At 40.6% G+C, this 19,125-nt stretch overlaps 1 protein-coding gene across 5 annotated transcripts in view; it reads left to right on the forward strand.

The window, feature by feature from the left end:
• Positions 1–19,125, forward strand: part of CCDC146 (coiled-coil domain containing 146) — a 114,812-nt gene that overhangs the window by 60,806 nt on the left and 34,881 nt on the right. For all 5 annotated transcript variants that reach the window (XM_045052294.1, XM_003982693.6, XM_019825377.3 and 2 more), the window contains 2 exons: positions 13,818–13,900; positions 17,091–17,300. In XM_045052294.1, the coding sequence (XP_044908229.1) occupies positions 13,818–13,900; positions 17,091–17,300 (293 nt within the window). The remainder of the gene's footprint in view (positions 1–13,817; positions 13,901–17,090; positions 17,301–19,125) is intronic.

Genomic DNA, 19,125 nt, shown 5'->3' on the forward strand with positions numbered 1-19,125 from the left:
ACCTACGAGAGACTCATTTGAGACCTAAAGATACATGCAGATTGAAAGCAAGGGGATGGAGAAATATTTATAATGCAAATGGATGTCAAAGGAAAGCTGAACCAGCAATACTTATATCAGATGAACTAGACTTTTTTGTTCTTGTATTGTTTTTATCCTGTTTTGGTATCAGGGTAATACTGGCCTCATTGAATGATTTTTTAATGTGTTCCCTCTCTTCCCTTATTTGTAAGAATTTGATTGTCATTATTATTTTTTTTTAATGTTTGATAGAAGTCACCAATAAAACCATGTGGTCTTGGGCTTTTATGTGCTGGAAGATTTTTGATTTCTAACTGAACTTTCACTCTTGTTACTGGTCTAAGAAGCTTTCCTACTTGTTGGATTCAAGACTTATGTTTCAATCTTGGTAACCTGTGTGTTTTTGGAATTATCTGGGTTTTTTTTTCTAAGTTATTTGATTTCTTAGTGTATAATTGTTTATAGTGATCTATGATCACACTATGTATTTCTGTGGTATCTGTTTTTTCTTCCATTTCTTACTTTGGCTTTTGAGTCTTCTTTCTTTCCTGGTTTAGGTAGTTAAAGCATTGGCAATTTTGTTTATTTTTTTGGAAAAACTGGTCATTGCTTTCAATGTTATGTTATTATTTATTCTGGTCTCTATTTCATTTACTTTTGATATGTCTTTGTTATTTCCTTCCTCTACTAAATTTCAGCAAAGTTTCTTCTTTTTTTAGTTCCTGGTGGTATAATATTGTTTATTTGAACTTTTTTTCTTAATACAAGCATTTATAGCATAAATTTCACTCTAACATTATGCTTTTTCTGCATCCCATAGATTTTGGAATATTGTGTTTTTCTTTTGTTTAGAGACATATTTTGATTTGCTCTTTGATTTCTTATTTGGCCCATTGCTGGTGTAGTAGTGTGTTGTTTAATATTTACATGTTAAATATTTAATATTTACATTGTAGATTTTCCAGCTTTGTTTTATTGCTAATCTTTAGTTTTGTACCATTGTGGTTGGAAAATATACCTGGTATGATTTCGGTTTTCTCAAATTTGTAATATTTGTTATATTTCTTTTTTTTTTTTTAATTTTTTTTAATGTTTATTTATTTTTGAGACAGAGAGAGACAGAGCATGAACAGGGGAGGGGCAGAGAGAGAGGGAGACACAGAATCTGAAACAGGCTCCAGGCTCTGAGCTGTCAGCACAGAGCCCGACGCGGGGCTCGAACTCACGGACCGTGAGATCATGACCTGAGCCGAAGTCGGACGCTTAACCGACCAAGCCACCCAGGCGCCCCTGTTATATTTCTTTTTATGTGATTTAACCAGGGGATTCTTCTGTGTGTACTTGAGGAGAATGTGTATTCTGTTTTTCTTGGATGAAATGTTTTATACATATCTTTTAGCACCATGTGTTCTGAAGTATGCTTCAAGTAAAAAATGTTCTTGTTGGGAAAAAAAAAGGAAAAAAACAAGAGTGGAACTCAAACAACCCCATATTCTGCTCCCAAGTTTCCATTTTATGGTATCAATGGGGAAATTCAAGCTGCAACTTTGGGTTTTTGTTCTTTTTTAAAGAACACTTCTGCAATCAACAGTGAAAGGCTTTATTGTCCATCACAATCTGCCCGCTAGAAGGGGAAGTGGAGGGTGCTGCTGGTGCCGGTGGCTTCCTGGATGCGTCTACACTAAATAAATTGTTACTTATGAATACTGGCAAAAGCACTGTGGGGCAGAAGCATCTTCAAAACAGGAAGGCGGGCACCAGAAGTCCCAAGTTTCTTTGTTGTGGGGAGAGGTTATGTCCCTTACCTGTAACCTTATGGTCCAGAGCTGGGGATCCCTGGCCTGCAGCCAGCTGACAGGGGTGATGCTGTCAGCAGACCAGAGAAGGTCTGAAGGGTGGGTGACCACACCTACCCAGCAGCAGAGAGAGCAGCCAGGCCTGGGATCCAACTCACATTCGCAATGATAGACCCTTACGGCAGGGTGTGAGCAGCGGCTCTGGTCTGTGAACTACAAAGTGAGATGAACAATTGACCAGCTGTGGACATGACCTTCATACATTCACAAATTTTGTGTGAGAAATACCCTGGCTTTTGAGGGCCCCAGCTTTGTTTCGGGGTTCTCACTGCCTAAACCAACTCAAGATCTATAAAGGTGCACTAGAGGTGGGACCTTTGGATGTGAAAGACTGAAAGCTGATTGGTCAGAATCAGCCAGCAACACAATCCTTTCTGGGGTTCATGCCACCCCTGCCCCCAATGCCTACTCCTCTGGTTCCTATTTTGTGATGTTCATCATTCACTGGTTTTAACCTGGCTCTTTTTCTTGACTCCAGTTATGTTCTGCCTCTCATGTCTCTGGCCCAGTTAGGTTCTTTGCTCTCAATCATTAGTTCACCCTTTGAAGCTCTTGAAGAGGCATCTGGGTTTTAATCTGGCTCACTTCCTGCCTCCCAGGTTCACAGCCACTCCAACCTGCTACATTTCTCCTCATGATCTTTGGAAGAGAAGGGGAAAATTTTTAAACAAGGGAAAACTGTAATCGTAGTTTCAGGGGGACAAATGTGAGTGTTTTAAAGGAATGCCACCCTTTAGCATGTATGTGTTTAGGCCTGCTTTTTATTTATTTGGCTGCACATGTTATCTTAAAACTATTATAACTTAACTTTGAAGTCTTACATATAGCTAAGCAGTTGCAGTACTCATCCACAGTGTCCACTGCACTTAATGCCTTAACTCTTGGGAGGCCCTGTTTGCCACTTGTAGCCTCCCCCTCGCATTTCTATGATGGGCCACCAGAGGAACAAGACAGCTGTGGGAGAACAGTCCCTGGCCTCTTTGCTCATCCTGTGCACCCTGCCAGCCACACAGAAGGGAGGAGAGAAGCTGTGGGTGAGGCAGCTGGTTTTGTACAGCACATTCTCTGCTCTTTCGAGTCTATGTTCAGGCCAAGTTACCTTGCTCTGTTCCTCTTTTATGCCCACCTTCTCTAATGGGGAGGTTGGAATGGAAGGAAGTGAATGAACAAGAGTTCTTCCAACTGCATCATTTGTTTTAAGATAAGGTGAAATCAACAACAGTTTAGTGAACACTATCGAGCACTTACAAGATACCAAGCCATGTGCTAGGGCTCGAAGATGAATAAAGGGGTAGGGATTCCATCATCAAAGAGTACACAGCCTGGTGGGAAGAAACATGTTTAATCATTATTTCGTTAATAGTGTATAACGAGTACAATAGCAAATGCATCTAAAAAGACAGGAAAAGAATTCTGCCTGGCAGTGTCTCTGGTGGTGACCACTGAGATGTTTCAAAGGTAGAGTAAGAGCTCTTCAAGTGGACAAGAGAGAGAAGAAACTGAAGATAAGGGAATATAACATGCAAGGCATGGTATGGTTGGGAACTGTATTCTTTTTCTACTGCTCTTTAACCAATTACCACAAACGCAGTGGCCTAAACAACACACATTTATTATCTTCTAATTCTGTAGGTCAGAAGTCCAACACAGACCTCAGTGGACTAAAATCAAAGTTTAGGTGGGACCATATTCTTTTTGGGAGTCTCTCCTAGAATTTCTGGTTCTTTTCCTTTTCTAGTTTCTTGAGGCTACACAGAGTCCTTGTCCTATGACCCCCTTCCTCTGGCAGGTCAAGTCCTTCTCACACTTCCAATCTTTCCTCCTCATTCCATTTCATCTCCCTAACCCAGCCAGGAAAGTTCCTCTGGTTTTAAGGACTTTTAAGGACTCCTGTGAGTAGCTGCGGCCTGGCCAGATAGTCCATAATAACCTCCGTATCTCAGGGTCCACACTCTTAATCACATCTGCAAGATCCCTTTTGCCCTGTAAGGTAAAATATCTCTAGAAATGTCCCAGTGATCAGGATGTGCACATCTTTGGGGGCGAAGGGGAAAGACATCATTCTGCCATTCACAGGAGATGACCCAGAACTGAAATGGTCACGGGAGATTTAGAAAGGGAGGAGATAGGTTTGGAGAGGGTGGCAACTGCCAGATAATGAAAGCCCTTGAACAGCATGTTAATGGACCTAGAGTTAATCCTGAAGGTGATGGGATCCTTTGAAGGGTTTAAAGCAAGGTGAAAACTGTGTTTTTAAATTGTGTTTTGCTGGCAGCATGGAGGACATATTCAAGGGAGAAAAGACTTGAAGTCAGAGGAAGTGGTTATCTAATTGCCACATGCTCAGCAAAGAGTTACAGATTCTGTTTATTCTATAAAACTATCTGACAATATCTGGTTCAACAAAATCTATAGACAAAATGCCACATGATAATACATTTCTCTCTAAAAAAAAATGGTCACAATACCTGAATGTCGATATTGTGTTAAGGAAACAATTTCATGTATTCCAGGTGTTAGACAAAGAAGACACTTATTATTCTTTCACCATAACTCCCATAGTCTTAACAAGGCCCTTGAACAAATCAAGTTCTAACTAGACCAGTAACAGCATGTAGACTCCCCTGCTTGGGGACCATCAGCATGTAGGCGGTAGTTCACACTATGGGAATAAATAAGACGCCCTGGGGAAAGTAAGTAATTTAAAAAGAGGAAAAGGATAAGGACCAAATCCTGGAGGACACCAACTTTGAAAGGGAGGACTGGAGAAGCAAACAGAAGAGCAAGAGAGAGAACCATGAGATGATATAGTACAGTAACTGGAAGAGGAGAGAGTTCCAGGAATGATAAGTCAATAGTAATAAATGGCATACAATCATCAAGTAATCTAAGGACAGAGGAATGTCATTTGAATATAATAATTAAGAGGTCATTGGGGCTCCATTTCCAACTAAGATGGAGTAACAGGAACCAGATATACCCTCCTACCTTAAACAACTAAGATCAAATCAAATTAGATGAAATGATGGTTTTCAGACTTTGGACAACAAATAGCACAGGACAGTAATCTCTGAGGGGAGGGGGTAGGTAAATAAATTAAGAACTATCATCGCCCCATCTCACTACTCAGTGTTTCCAAGTAATGATAGCTTAGGGAGGGGGACCCCAAGCAGAACTAAGTGATCTTGCTGATTTGTGGAGACAGAGTTTGGGATTCATGGAGGCCAAGTTGGCTAAAATACATAGGTGAGGAGAGGGCAGAGTTTCACAGAGAGGAAGCTCCAGAGAACTGCAGAGGAATATTGGTCAGTGCGTGCTTGTAAGGATACTGCTGAGGCTGGAGAAAGAACTCCCAGAGAGGAGGGTGTTGAACCATATCTGGAACTCACATAGAGCCAAATCAGGACAGAAAGACCTCCTGACATATGGGCACTGATTCGGTAGTGGGGCCAAATTAGCCTTAAACAAAAGATCATTCTGAACTTCCTTAACAAAGATTACAAGTAAGCCTTGAAAGGATCAAACTGTTTCCAAGTAACTCAACTGTGACTCACAATGCCCAAAAATATTTAAAGGAATATAAAAAAAATCCATTTCCCAAAAGCGTAAAATTCACAATGTCCGGCACGCAAAGAAACAGGAAAATATGACCTATAATGACAGGAAAAATCAAACAATGGAGTAGACATGGAAATAGAATTAATTGACAAGGACATCAGAACAGATATTATACATATTTTAATATTGGTGAAAAGGTGGAAGGAAGCATAAACATAATGCGAGAAGAGAAAGTTATAAAAAGACTTGAATTAAACTTCTAAAGATGAAACACATAGTATCTGAGATAAAAAATTCACTGGATGGGATTAATAGCAGATTGGACACTAAAGAAAAAAGATTGGTAGGTTTTGGTAACAATCGACACTATTCAAAATGAAACAAAGAAAAAGGAGTATAAGATAAAAAAGAGAACATCAGTGATCTGTGGACATCAAGTGGCCAAATATATGAATAATTAATCACAGAAGGAAGGAGGGGGGGCAGAAAAAATATTTGAAAAACCAACATCTAAAATTTTTCTAAATTTCATGAAAACTATAAGCTCACAGATCCAAAATTGTGAACAAATCTCAGGCCAAACAAAACCACATCAAGATATATCATAAACAAATTACTGGAAAACGGTGGTTAAGAGAAAAGTATCAAAATCTGCCAGAGAAATTAGTCATACATCCATTTATTAGTTTGGTTAAGTGCTGGCAAGCCGGGGACTACAACTCCCTGAGTGCCCGGAAGGTAAGGGGGTGGAGACACAGAACAGAGACTCCTCTCCTGAAGAAAGCTGAAGTGAGAGTGAAAGAGAGAGAGAGAAAGGAGCACAGCATCCAGCGTAGATTTTGTGTTGTTAGGGTTTTGTGTGTGTGTGTGTGTGTGTGTGTGTGTGTGTGTGTGTGTGTGTGTGTGTGTTTTGTGGTTTTTTGGGTTTTTTTAGAGACAGAGAGAGCGGGAGAGAGGCAGATGGGGAGAGGGAAGGGGAGGGAGGGAGACAAAGAGAGAATCTTAAGCAGGTTCCATGCTCTGTCCAGAGCCCTATGTGAAGCTTGATCCCAGAACCCTGGGATTCATGATCTGAGCTGAAATCAAGAGTCTGAGGCTCAACTGACTGAACTACCCTGGCACCCCTGTGTTGTTTGTTTTTTAAATGAGAAAGACATTCATAGGTTGAGGATAATGTCAATAATGATACTAATAAAATTACTGCCATTGATTAAGCCCTTGGTCCTAGATACTACACCAAATACTTCATATGTAATTACTAATGTAGTTCTCACTATGGACTTATGAAATGGGGACTACTTCTGTCTTTTTGTCTTTTACAAACTATAAAAACTGAAGCACAGCTTGACTAAATATTACTCCAAGTTACAAGGTCAAAAAGTAATAGAGCTGAACAAAACAAAGACAGAAAAAAAAGAGACAAACAAAAACACAGATTCAAATGAGAGAACTGATAATTACCAGAGGGAACCAGGGGAATGGGGGAAATAAATGACGGAATAAGAACACTAATGATGAGCACTGAGTAATATTTAGGATTGCTGAGTCGCTATATTGTACACCTGAATATAACAGAACTTATACTGGACTTTAATTATACTGGAATTTAAAAAAAAAAGTAGTAGAGCTGGAATTCAAATCAAAGTCCACTTGTGATGTACTTGACTACAATACTACGCTGAGCCAGTTAAGAGGGAGAAATAGAGATTATAAAAGAGAGGGAGGTATAACTGTTGCTTTAATGCCTAGGAAGAAATAGGAGAGTATATATTTGAAAACACAGATGGATAGGCTTGCCTTAACCAAGAGGAAAGGAAGACTTCATTTTTGAAATTTGGGGGAAGAAGTTAAGGGTGGGTGTGGCTATAAATAAATAGATCTTTTGATGTAGATGAGTTCAGGTGGCCTAATTTTGTTTGGTGAATGAGTTACCTATAAGGGAAAGCTGACGCTTGATATAACAACCAAGGCGGAAAGTCAAACAAAAGGAGTAAGGAAGCATTGTTGAGAGCTCAACTGCATTTGGAAACTGCTTCAAATGGCTAGATTGTTTATTTCTAGTAGAGAAAGGGAGCAGGTGAGTGGCAGATAAGGATCCTAAGGATATTTATGCTTTCAAGTTTATACTACCCCGACAAAGCCAACTATTCATGAGGATAAGATCAAACCAATAAATAGGTAATGTCAAAGAGGCAACAAGAATAGAGTAGGTTAAAAACCATGGTCACTGTGGTTGCCCTGTAGACGCCCACACAAACACCTAATTGTTTCCTCATGCTGACCCCCTTCCAGATCAGTTCACTTGGTGAAAGTTCTTACTTTCCTTGGAATGTCTTAGAATTTCCATTTTTGAAATTTTTTCCATATCATTACATGCTATCCATGAATCATGAACTCTTGTTAAACTTTCAGCTCTAGAGTAAATGTTTCCTTCCAGTCTCAATTACCAACAAGGCAATTCAGTAACACAAGTACCTATTGTGCAATCATATTTATGAACTTAATGACATACTATCTAACCTTTCCTTATGTATACTCTTTGACAATTTGAATTGGGTCTTATGTACTATTTCTTAGATCCCGCATTTTTAAAACATGACAAACTTGTTTTCTGTGCCCATTTGTATCATGCAGTGTGAAAATGCAACTATTTTTTCCATGTTTATAAGTGAAACATTTCATCTATTAGAATTAAGTCTCAAGTTTCCAACCAGAGATAGACCTGCTTAAGGAGACAGCTTACAATTTCACAGAAAGTCACTGTTTGATGAGTATTACATCTAGATTATGAATTTTATTTTTAAGGAGGCTAAAATCCATTCTTTACAGTTTGGTCTTTTTCTTTTTAAGACAGATTTGTTTTTAGGAAAGTAGACCAAATAAAATATAGCTTATCAATCCTCTTTCTAAACGTCTATGACTTAACTTTTTCCAATTTATATAGAAACTATAAAAACATATCAGATGTTTTGCCCTGCCAGCTTTCTTGACAGATTTGTAGGCATCAAAGGCAGTATGGCTTCTGGAGTGTTGGAAACAAGTAGGAAAGGAAACCTCTCTAGCCGTCCTGCTTTTTCTGTGGCCATAAAACCCACCAACATGTACCCCTGGCCACCTACCACCAGGCTTCCATTAACTGGTGTTTTAGAAGAGACTTAACTTAGGGAAAACACAGCTGAGTTTTCACTACCTTTGACCTAGAATCTGTCTGTATATGCCAGTTGGATCTGATCATGGCACACTTTAGTTTGAAATTTTGCTCTGAATCTCTGTTGTTTACAGCAATAGTTTTCAAGCATGTTTTAATAACCTCTTATTTTTTTTTAATTTTTTTTTTCAACGTTTATTTATTTTTGGGACAGAGAGAGACAGAGCATGAACGGGGGAGGGGCAGAGAGACAGGGAGACACAGAATCGGAAATAGGCTCCAGACTCCGAGCCATCAGCCCAGAGCCTGACGCGGGGCTCGAACTCCCGGACCGCGAGATCGTGACCTGGCTGAAGTCGGACGCTTAACCGACTGCGCCACCCAGGCGCCCCATAACCTCTTATTATTAAAAGCAATACATATGTGTTGGAGAAAATTAGAAGATACAGATAAACAAACATAAAAAGACAAAAACCATACATTCTTACTGACCAAAGAACATCATTTAACATATTAGTTTTTATTCTTCTACCTTATTGATATTTGCTATTTGATGAACTATCATTACACTCTCCTTTAATTCTTTAAATGTGGTTTCCTTTCATTGTCGGGACATATTTATAATAGCTGCTTTGAAGTCTTGGTTAAGTCCAACACCTGCTACCCACCTAAAGAGTTTTTGCCGTTTGGGGCGCCTGGGTGGCGCAGTCGGTTAAGCGTCCGACTTCACCCAGGTCGCGAGATGGGGCGCCTGGGTGGCGCAGTCGGTTAAGCGTCCGACTTCACCCAGGTCACGATCTCGCGGTCCATGAGTTCGAGCCCCGCGTCAGGCTCCGGGCTGATGGCTCGGAGCCTGGAGCCTGTTTCCGGAGCCTGGAGCCTGTTTCCGATTATGTGTCTCCCTCTCTCTCTGCCCCTCCCCCGTTCATGCTCTGTCTCTCTCTGTCCCAAAAATTAAATTAAAAAAAAAAAAAAAAAACGTTAAGAGTTTTTGCCGTTTTCCCCCGTTTCTTTGAAGGGCTCATAATTTTTTGTTGATAATTGGACATTTTAGATAATATATTGTAACAACTCTGGTTTCTGAATCTTCCCAGGCTTCTTGTTGTTGCTGTTACATTTTTGTTAGCATTGTTCATTTGCTTATTTGTTTAGTGACTTGGCTGGACTAATTCTGTGAAGTGTATCTCCCCTGAAGTGTGCAGTCTCTGATGCCTCTGATGTAGATATTCTTGCCTTTCTATTTTTAACCTTGCCCCACCCACCTGAATAGGTCTTTAACAATAGGAAGGTGGGGGAGATGGGCTCTTTACTGGCTGCCAAGCCTTCCTGGAATAGTTCTTCCACAACATGGACCTCAGGGCAATGGAGGCAGTTCATGGTTCATGTGCCACAGTCTCCCACCGTTCTTACTGAGTTTCAGATTTTATTAAATACATACATCTAAAGTTTTTTGTTTTTTTTTTTTGTTTTTTTTGTTTTTTTTTAGATTTCTGGGACAGTTAAGCTTTATTTTTCTTACATATACATATATATATATATATATATATATATATATATATATATACACACACACACATACATAGAGGAAATTTGCAAATTTACACACAACCTAACGAAACCACATATACATACAGGTGCGCGCACACAGATACACATTCACACCCCAAAGCTCCAGCCAGGCCAGCTCTCATCCCTAAGTACCATTCTCCCATTAGGGAAGGCCCTTCTCCCAGGGTCTAAGGCCATTAGCTCACTTTGTAGAAGTTTGGTGCTTATAGAGTTATAGTCTTAATCGTCATAAAGGACAGTCTGGACCTCATGGCTGTCCCCTAACCCCACCTTTCAGTCTTACGTGGCCCCCTGACAGGGCAATGGGAGCCAAATACATACATCTAAAGTTTTTGCATGCCCTTAGGTCAGTTTCCAGGGACTTTAAATGGCTGTGTTAGATAATTCTGGTGAGTTTAATTAATGTTTCTTTGAGGTAGAAGATTCATCAAGCTCTTCAAGTGACCATTCTGGAAGTTCCATCCCCTGGAAGTGGTCTGTAATTTGTAATTTTACTTACTTGCTTTAACTTACAATGTCAAGGAAATGATTGCAAAATACCGAATGCAGTTATTTACTAACAATAAAACTACTGAGCATAGTGTAAGTGTTATATAGTTTCTTTTGTGTCTAGCTTCTCAAACTGTGAGCTACTTTAGGACAGGACCCATGTCATATTTACTTCTGCTTCCATCATGCAGGACCATGGGTGAGACAAAAAAGTCTTTTCAGCTTGAAAACAAAACTATAAATACTCTATTTGTTTCTAAACAAAGGAGTCCATAATTACCAATGGCTTACCTAGTTGACTAATTACAAGACTGGTCCCCACATGGTCTTCATATCACACACATACACATGCAAACACACATTCACACACTTAACCTTTTCATAACTTTTTTCCCAGTACTTTTTCTCCTTTAAGAGTGCCCTGATGCAAAGTTGTTTTTTTTTTTTTTTAACATATTAGACCTTGAAGGCACAGTACCTATGTCCTATACTGTTTTTAGGAACCAATGAAAATGCTTGCGATCTGAAGTAAATTACATATTAGCTCAAAAATACAGAAAGAAAACTGAAAAACCAGAATGTGTTTAATTAAATATCTATAAAATGTAACATTAGGTCAACCTACCAACAGCAACTCAACACTTAAAAAGTTACATGTAAATTATATTTAAGGCGGCATATGAATACATTTTAAGATATTTGATATAGCAAGAAGTAGAACCTTGTCACAGGGCTTAAAAATCTTGTTTACACAGGATGGAGCTTCCTCAGAAAGTTAAAAATGGAACCACCCTGGATCCAGCAATTGCACTATTAGGTATTTACCTAAAGGATACAAAATTACAAATTCAAAGAGACACATGCACCCCCATGTTTACAGCAGCCCTATGGACAATAGCCAAATTATGCAAAGAGCCTAAATGTCCATCAACTGGTGAATGGATAAAGGAGATATGATGTATATATACATACACGTACATACCGTGGAATGTTACTCAGCCATAAAAAATGAAATCCTGCCATTTGCACCAATGTGGAAGGAGCTAGAAAGTATTATGCTGAGCAAAATAAGTCAGTCAGAGAAAGACAAATACCATATGATTTCATTCATATGTGGAATTTAAGAAACAAAGCAAATGAACAAAGGGAAAAGAGAGATAGGAAAACCAAGAAACAGACTCTCAACTACAGAGAACAAACTGATGGTCACCAGAGGGGGATAAGTTTGAAAGGTGATGGGGATTAAGAAGGGCACTTGTGTTGAGCACAGGGTGTTGTATGGAAGTGTTGAATCACTAAATTGTACACCTGAAATTAATATTACACTGTATGTTAACTAACTAGAATTTAAATAAAAACTTAAAAAAATCTTGTTTACATATCTACCCATATACAGAAAATGAGGGTTGTGAGGATTGGAACCCAGGTCTGGTACCAGCTTGTAGGTGACTCTCAAAAGATCCCAAACACTTTCACAAAAGGGTTTCGTAGTGGATTTAACACTGTTTTTTCTACCCTGATTTGGGTAGAGAGACCATGAAACCTTACTGTGGAGACTCAGACCATCACATTTTATCAGCCACACTCATTCACTCATGCAGCACATGTTTGCCAAGTACCTGCACCAGGTCTGGGGTTCTGCTGGCTTGAGGATACGGTGAAGAACAGAGTAGCCCAGGCCCTTTCTTCATGGTGCTTATACATGAGTTGGGGAGTAACATTTCTTTAGTCACATTTCTTTATTACTGCAGATTGTAATATGGCATCTGTTATTAAGTACAGCATTCTTTTGGGGTGAGTGGTGTGTGTATCTATCTTAATTTAGAAGTCAGAGAAGGCCTGATTACAAATTGATATTTAAGCTGAGGTATGAAGAAAGAATAGGGGTGAAGTCAAGGAAAAGTGAGGAATGACCAGCACAGAGACTCTGGGGAAGGAAAGAGACTCGTGCATTTACAGAAATAAAAGGCAGGCAGTGTGGCTGGAGCACTAAGAGCTTGAGAAGCGGGTTGGAAAAGAAGACTGGAAAGCAGCAGGGTCATGCAGCACCTCAGGGGTCACACCCAGGGTCTTGAATTCTATTCCACTTGAGTTCTGAACACCCAGCATAGCAAAACCTTGTTTGATTTTTTAAAAGCTCTCCCTGAAAGTAGACAGACAAGGGCCTTGAGTGGACACAGGGAAGGCTAGGGGGACAGTGGAGGTTTCGTTATTGTGGGATGTCACTTAGACTAGCCAGGGATGTCACAGAGAAAGGAGAGGGAGACAGATGGATTCAGGAGCTATTTTGGAGGTAAGAACCACAGGGCATTGATAAACACAAATCTTTCCTTTAGCTCCATTTTTTGACACTATGTCAGTAGCAGCTCAGGTAAAGTCAAACCTAACACAAATGCTCACTGCATTATGGTAAAACTTCAGTGTTTTGTGTTGCACTGTGATGTCTATTACTACTTATCATCTAGTTCTGAGAGTAAAAGTTCTTTTACCCAAAATGAAAAAGAAACAAATAATAGCACTTTACGTACCAAACAAACTCTCATGTTTCTTCGACAGTAGAGGCAGAGAGATTGTGGTGTAGGGGAGTGGTCGTGGATTTTTAGAGCTGGACCACTTGGGTTTACATCCTGACACACCGCCTTTAACTAGCTCTGTAACTTTGACACAAATCACTTACCTTTCCAAACCTTAGTTTAAAATGGCGATTCATCCCTACTTCACAAAACATCTTTGAAATAACTGAAATATAACACTTGCTTGTAATAGACGCTCAGCTATTACTAATAAATAATTTATTAGTTCTCTCAACTTAAAAATTGTTGTAAGTTTTTAACTTAACATGTATACTATTCAGGCTGTTTGCTAAAACTAGAAATATGTTTTCTTAGAATTGGAAGAACTTAACTCAATTCCTTCCCTCAATATGCAGATGGAGAAATCATAGTCTAGAGAGGTAAGAGCCTTGCTCAGGAACGTAGAGCTTACTGGAGGCAGAATAGAACTAGAATTATTTTCTGCAAACACCCAGCATTTTTGTAATATACCATCCTGTCTGGTGTGTTTCCTCTCTAATGTCGACTGGAAAGATCTTATAAGATATCCATATATCCATTTTATCTCTGCTTTAAGCATAAGGAGTGTGATGGCTAATCGTGGTCTTGGGTTCTCTTTGTTAGTTACATGCTATGGGAAAACTTCCTGGAACCAGAATGGCAGAGTTAAAAGCGAAGTACACCTTGCTACATGATACCGTGATAAGGTATGCTATTTGCAGACGTGGAGACATCTTTTATCATATTTATATTTCTTTTTTTGTGATGGGATCTATCTTGTTTTTTATTCTCCCAAAAGCAGGCCTTGAGGCAAAGATTTGAGTTCAAGTAGTTTGAGAAGTGATACCGGAAATTATCGTGGGAGAATGGGGAAGTGAGATGGGGAAGAGAGGAATCCAGCCAGGGTGTGTTAATGTGCAGGTTAACACTGTGGCCAACTGGTGCTCAGTCTCACTGAGGACCCTCTGAGTGTGTAGAACACACCTCGGAACTCTCCCACCGAAGGGTAAGGAAACTGGGATATTTGTCCACTAATTTCCATCCATCGTTGATCAAAGATTACTCCTAGGGAGAGGAGCCCCCCGCACTTCTAGCATGCCTTTTGAGAAGCCAAGTAAGTTGCTATGGCTAGACAAAGCTCTCAGGCAGAGGCACACAGGTCTGTCGGGATGTACGGTAACTGTCCACCAAAGCTACAGGTGACCCCAGAGTGGGCCAAGGGGATTTGGTGGGGCACTGACATTATCTACTACAGGACACTCCTACAGCATTCCATGCTCCCCACCTCCCTTCACGCACTAGCACAACCCCAGGCTACATCTGCTGAGGCTTCAGTTTTCTCACCTCTTCCTTCTACCCTAGGCTACTCTCCTAATCTTAGTCACCATCAACAGCATGTAAGAATATGCTTCCACAGGACAATTCCACAAAGTTTCCTAAGCACCTGCTATCAGCCAGTGGGAATCAAGAGGGAAGGAGAGTGAAGAAAGAAGGGAAATCCTGTTCTGCTGCTACTCCTTACTACTCCCCAGCCTCGTTCTTCCTTTTCTCCATAACCTCCTGCCTCATAACCTGGCATAGGGTCTTCATCAAAAGCCAAGGAGAGGCAGCAATGGATAGAAACTCCCTCCTGTCATTCCCCATCCATCCTGTCCCCCAATCTGCAAACATTAGCTCTACTTCTTTTCCTGCCCAAAGTCATTTGACTACTTTCAGGAAGGGAGCATGAGGGAAAAGTGAAGCAGCAGGAGAAGAGCAGAGCTCCATCTCTATGCACCCTTCACTTTCACTCCATCCAGGTTCCTAACAACCCCCCAGCTCTGGCTTCTCCTCCTCCTCCTCCTCCTCCTCCTCCTCCTCCTCCTCTGTGCCAGCCTCAAGCTAACTCTTCACCCTTATCCCGTCATTTCCCACAATTGGCCCCGACTGGCAGTGTAGACACATAATTCTCAAGATACATGAACTTGGAGGATTTAGATGGAAAGTCTGGGTAATCTTTTTCAACATACTTCACACTGCTTAAGTGGGGGTGGGGGTGGGGGTGGGAAATCCATGCAGTTCTCAGAACATCCCTTCAAGACTTTGCCAATACGAGTCCTACAGCAACACTTCTCACCCTCCAGATAGCTCTAGTCTAGAGCCCAGCCCAGAGAGCCTTGTGGGGTGCTGATTCAGCTTCCTCCTTGCCCGGGCCCCAGTGACAGACGGCCATGTAGGACCAAGACTGTGGCCTTGGTTATTTCTTCCTAGTTCCAGGTTGTGTTGCAAAACCATTACTTCCCTTCTGCTACCCACATTTTACCTCCCCTTGACCCTTTAGTTCCCTCTCTTGTGATTACAAACACCCACCACCCTCTCCCACTCCTCCCGCCTGGGGGGCGAGAAAAGCACGAAGACGCCAACTCTCCACTCTTGCTGCTGGGGCTGTGACAGGGCATATAGAGCCTGGAAATGCTGAACTGAAGCTGAACGAATTTTGCATAGGAACCACGTTATAAAAGTTGTTCAGTTCTCTTATGCTGGCGCATAGTCTAAGTCCATGTAGGCGAATTACCATTTGTGTTCTGGCTGGAACCCTAACCAACTTGTCCACTTTCTTTCTGGGGGAAATCAGGCACCGTGGCACAAGCCAACAACCATTCACAATTCCACAGTTGAAGATCAGGCCACTTTGGATTTACCAAGTATATTAACATGCAAGGAAACCAAATTATAAGAAAAAACTCCAACTTCTGTTAACAGAAATCATATGTGTTACCACCATAGCTGTGTTGATATTTGGTACCTAACATAGTGCCTGGGGCATAGTATGTCCCAGTAAATGTCTCACTGGAGGTTATTGAGCAAATGACATATTAACACTAGGGGAAATGGGTGGAGCAGACAACTTCAGGCGAGACAGCCTTTGTCAAGTCATTGGGCATCTCTGCAAATGAGGAGAAACCTGAAGATTTCTCCCGGCAAGGGTCCTTGCTGGGGTGTTCACCAAAGAGGCGTGCTGACTTTAAAACCGGAAATGGCACCAGCCCTGTCTCGCTTCCAAACAGGAGAGGTAGCTAATGTGAGGCAGCTGGGTTTTTGGGAAACGTGAATCAAGTCTGCTGGTAAGGCTACAGCTGGGGCTAGCTTGCAGCACAGATGAATGAGTTTTAGAAGCTTTCACCAAGTCCAGTTTCTGTGTCCATTCAAATCTGCTTCTTGCCAGATATTTAACCTTTTTTCCTATATAGCAACAAGACCTAGATAGGGGATCCCCCTCAACTGTGACATTTAAATCTGGCTCTAGCCAGACATTGAAGATAGGATCAGAAACCTGTAAGGGAGTTTATGTCCATAATTTTATAGGAAAATTTTTCTTCCCAGTTTCTTAGTAAAGTGTCATTAGAAAACTTTATTGTTTCTTAGTGCATTAAGGAGGAAAAAATTTCCCTACAGTTAGGTCAGGAGAATTCAAGAATTAGAGCCAGCATTGCTGAGGCAGTTAAAGGGAGAACCCACTCTCTTATTATCAACCCCACCCCCACCCCCTGCCAGTCCGGGAAGTCATGATTGTTCTTCAAAGCCCAATAAAAATACCATATTCCCATCCAACTCAGTGCTTTCTCTGTCTCTCCCACCATTTTGATCTACACAATAGTGGTAGTACTTGTCAGCTGGTACTCCAGCTTCCTACTCCATCTGTTCCCCTTCCTAGATTGTGAGTTCCATTCACCTCTAGTACCTACTGTAATACTTGGCACAAACTTATCACTGAATTGAATTGTACTGAGGAACGGAAGAAACCAGGAGCTGTGTGGACACGCTCCCTCCTCTCCTTGCTAGATCTCTACAGGAGTTCCTATGGATGTTAAAAGTACACCTTTCTCATTATTCCAATCTCTGTTTCATGGCTCCCAGCACACAGGAGTCAGAGGTCCAGCTGCTCCAGGATGCCAAACGTTTCACCAAGCAAATACAACAGCAGCAATTTCACCTGCAGCAAGCTGATAATTTTCCTGAGGCATTCACCACTGAGGTCTCTAAAATGAGAGAACAACTTCTCAAGTATCAAAATGAATATAATGCAGTGAAGGAAAGAGAGTTCCATAATCAGTACAGATTAAATAGGTAAGTGCACAATTCTCTCAAGCACACTGAAGACACGCTTGAGGAAAGCTCTTTCCACATAAATAAAATGATAAAAATTAAACTAAATGAGGAAGGAACTTTAGGCACACTGAGTGTAAGATGGCAATGTTAAGATGATTACAAGCCTAGCTCTTTCCTTGATTGCCTAGAACGGGCCATCCCTGAACAAGAAGGTAACACAACTTATAGAAAAAGGCTCAAGTGACAGGGAGACGTGTTCATGGAGGAGATCTCTACTGTGTTTTCTTGTGTCCGGAAAGTCATAAGCTTTGGAAGTTGCAGCCAAAGAGCACACTACATGGAACAAAGACCTGGCACACACTCTCGCCCTCTCTGGCCCTGATGGTAGCCCAGTATCATTTCGGCAGGACCAGACCACACGGCTGCACGGCGGACGCCCCACATGTACTTTGCAGACAAACCTGTGTGAGCTGAGGGTTACATCTAGCTCACCATATTTTTCTAATACACGAACACAGACCACTTGTTCAACCTTGTTCTCCTGAATTATCCCTCAGGATCAAGAAAGACAGGACTATCCTTTTGGAAGACACATTTACTTATCCAGATCTAGAGTATGTCATTCAGTGAATTAACGTAGAAAGGTACTGCTAGAAAGGCAAATAGTATTTCCAAAATCTCTAACATTCCTCCTGTGGAGGGAGTAGCAAGTCAGTGGAAGAGTTTGTTCAGCAAATCACACTATTTAGATTGAATTTCAAAATGAGTACAGTCCACGCTTTGTGCTGTGGTATGCTGGATGCTGTGCCTGGGCACTGAAGAGAAAGCCAAATAATCACTCCTAGGATTTGTTACCTTTTAAGGTGGCAGAACTTTCCTCTGGCTAATTTTAAGAATCTCAGTAGATCTCTGACAGAGCGAATATAATTCATTGCTACCAAGAGTTAAGCAAATTATTTAAGTGACTTTCTGAGGACTCTGTAAGTCCTGGGTTTTGAAATCTTCTCTTTGGGTCCTATCTTTTCAACTGGGGGGCTGAAGAAGGCTAGCTTCATCAGGAGAATTACATTCAGGGCAAAAAAAAATCTGAGTTCTCTTTTGTCTTTCAATCTAAACTTGTTTCAGGCTCACACTGAGATCTATAAAAAGAAAGGCTAGCTATTTCTGTGCTCTGTAAGCACTCTTTCAGTTGAGAAAATAATGAAATTAAAACAATTGGTGGTTGTTCATTAGTATTGAAAATAAGAATGCTTGACATTTCCATGAAAGGGTAAAGGGAACATAAGTCAGTTGATATTTAAATTGTTTAAAATTTCCAAGTATTCCTGCCAAGGAAAAAACCCAGCAACAACCAGAATTCTTGCCTTTTAGGTATAGACAGGCAAATTGTTCACTGAGTTGCCTGGGATAGGGAGGGAACCTTGCATAGTGACCTACAGTGAACAAGAATATTCAGGACTCACATTTGCAGAAATGTTTAGTGTGTATTGTTTTCGGATTTGCAATGCATAATACTTTGAGCTTGAGCAGACTTCCTCACATATCAAGTTATTAACAAACTTATTTTCATAAAAATAATGGTGATTCCCAAAGGAATACCAGGAAAGAATTATATAGGCTGCGTATTTCATTGGCTTTAACATATTTCATATCACACTGTATAGAAACAAATTCACTCAACACTCTCTCCCCAGGAAAAAAGTTGATATTTTCATCCCCACCTAAAAATAAAGAAACTAAGCCAGTGAGAGAAAACCATTCATTCAAATACACAGATGATATTTTTCAGATCAGTACAACAAACTCATTTTATTCAGGGTCTAAATAATAGAAGCTCTAATAA

Source organism: Felis catus, chromosome A2 (genome assembly GCF_018350175.1).
Source record: "Felis catus isolate Fca126 chromosome A2, F.catus_Fca126_mat1.0, whole genome shotgun sequence".
Classification (NCBI taxonomy): Eukaryota; Metazoa; Chordata; class Mammalia; order Carnivora; family Felidae; genus Felis; species Felis catus.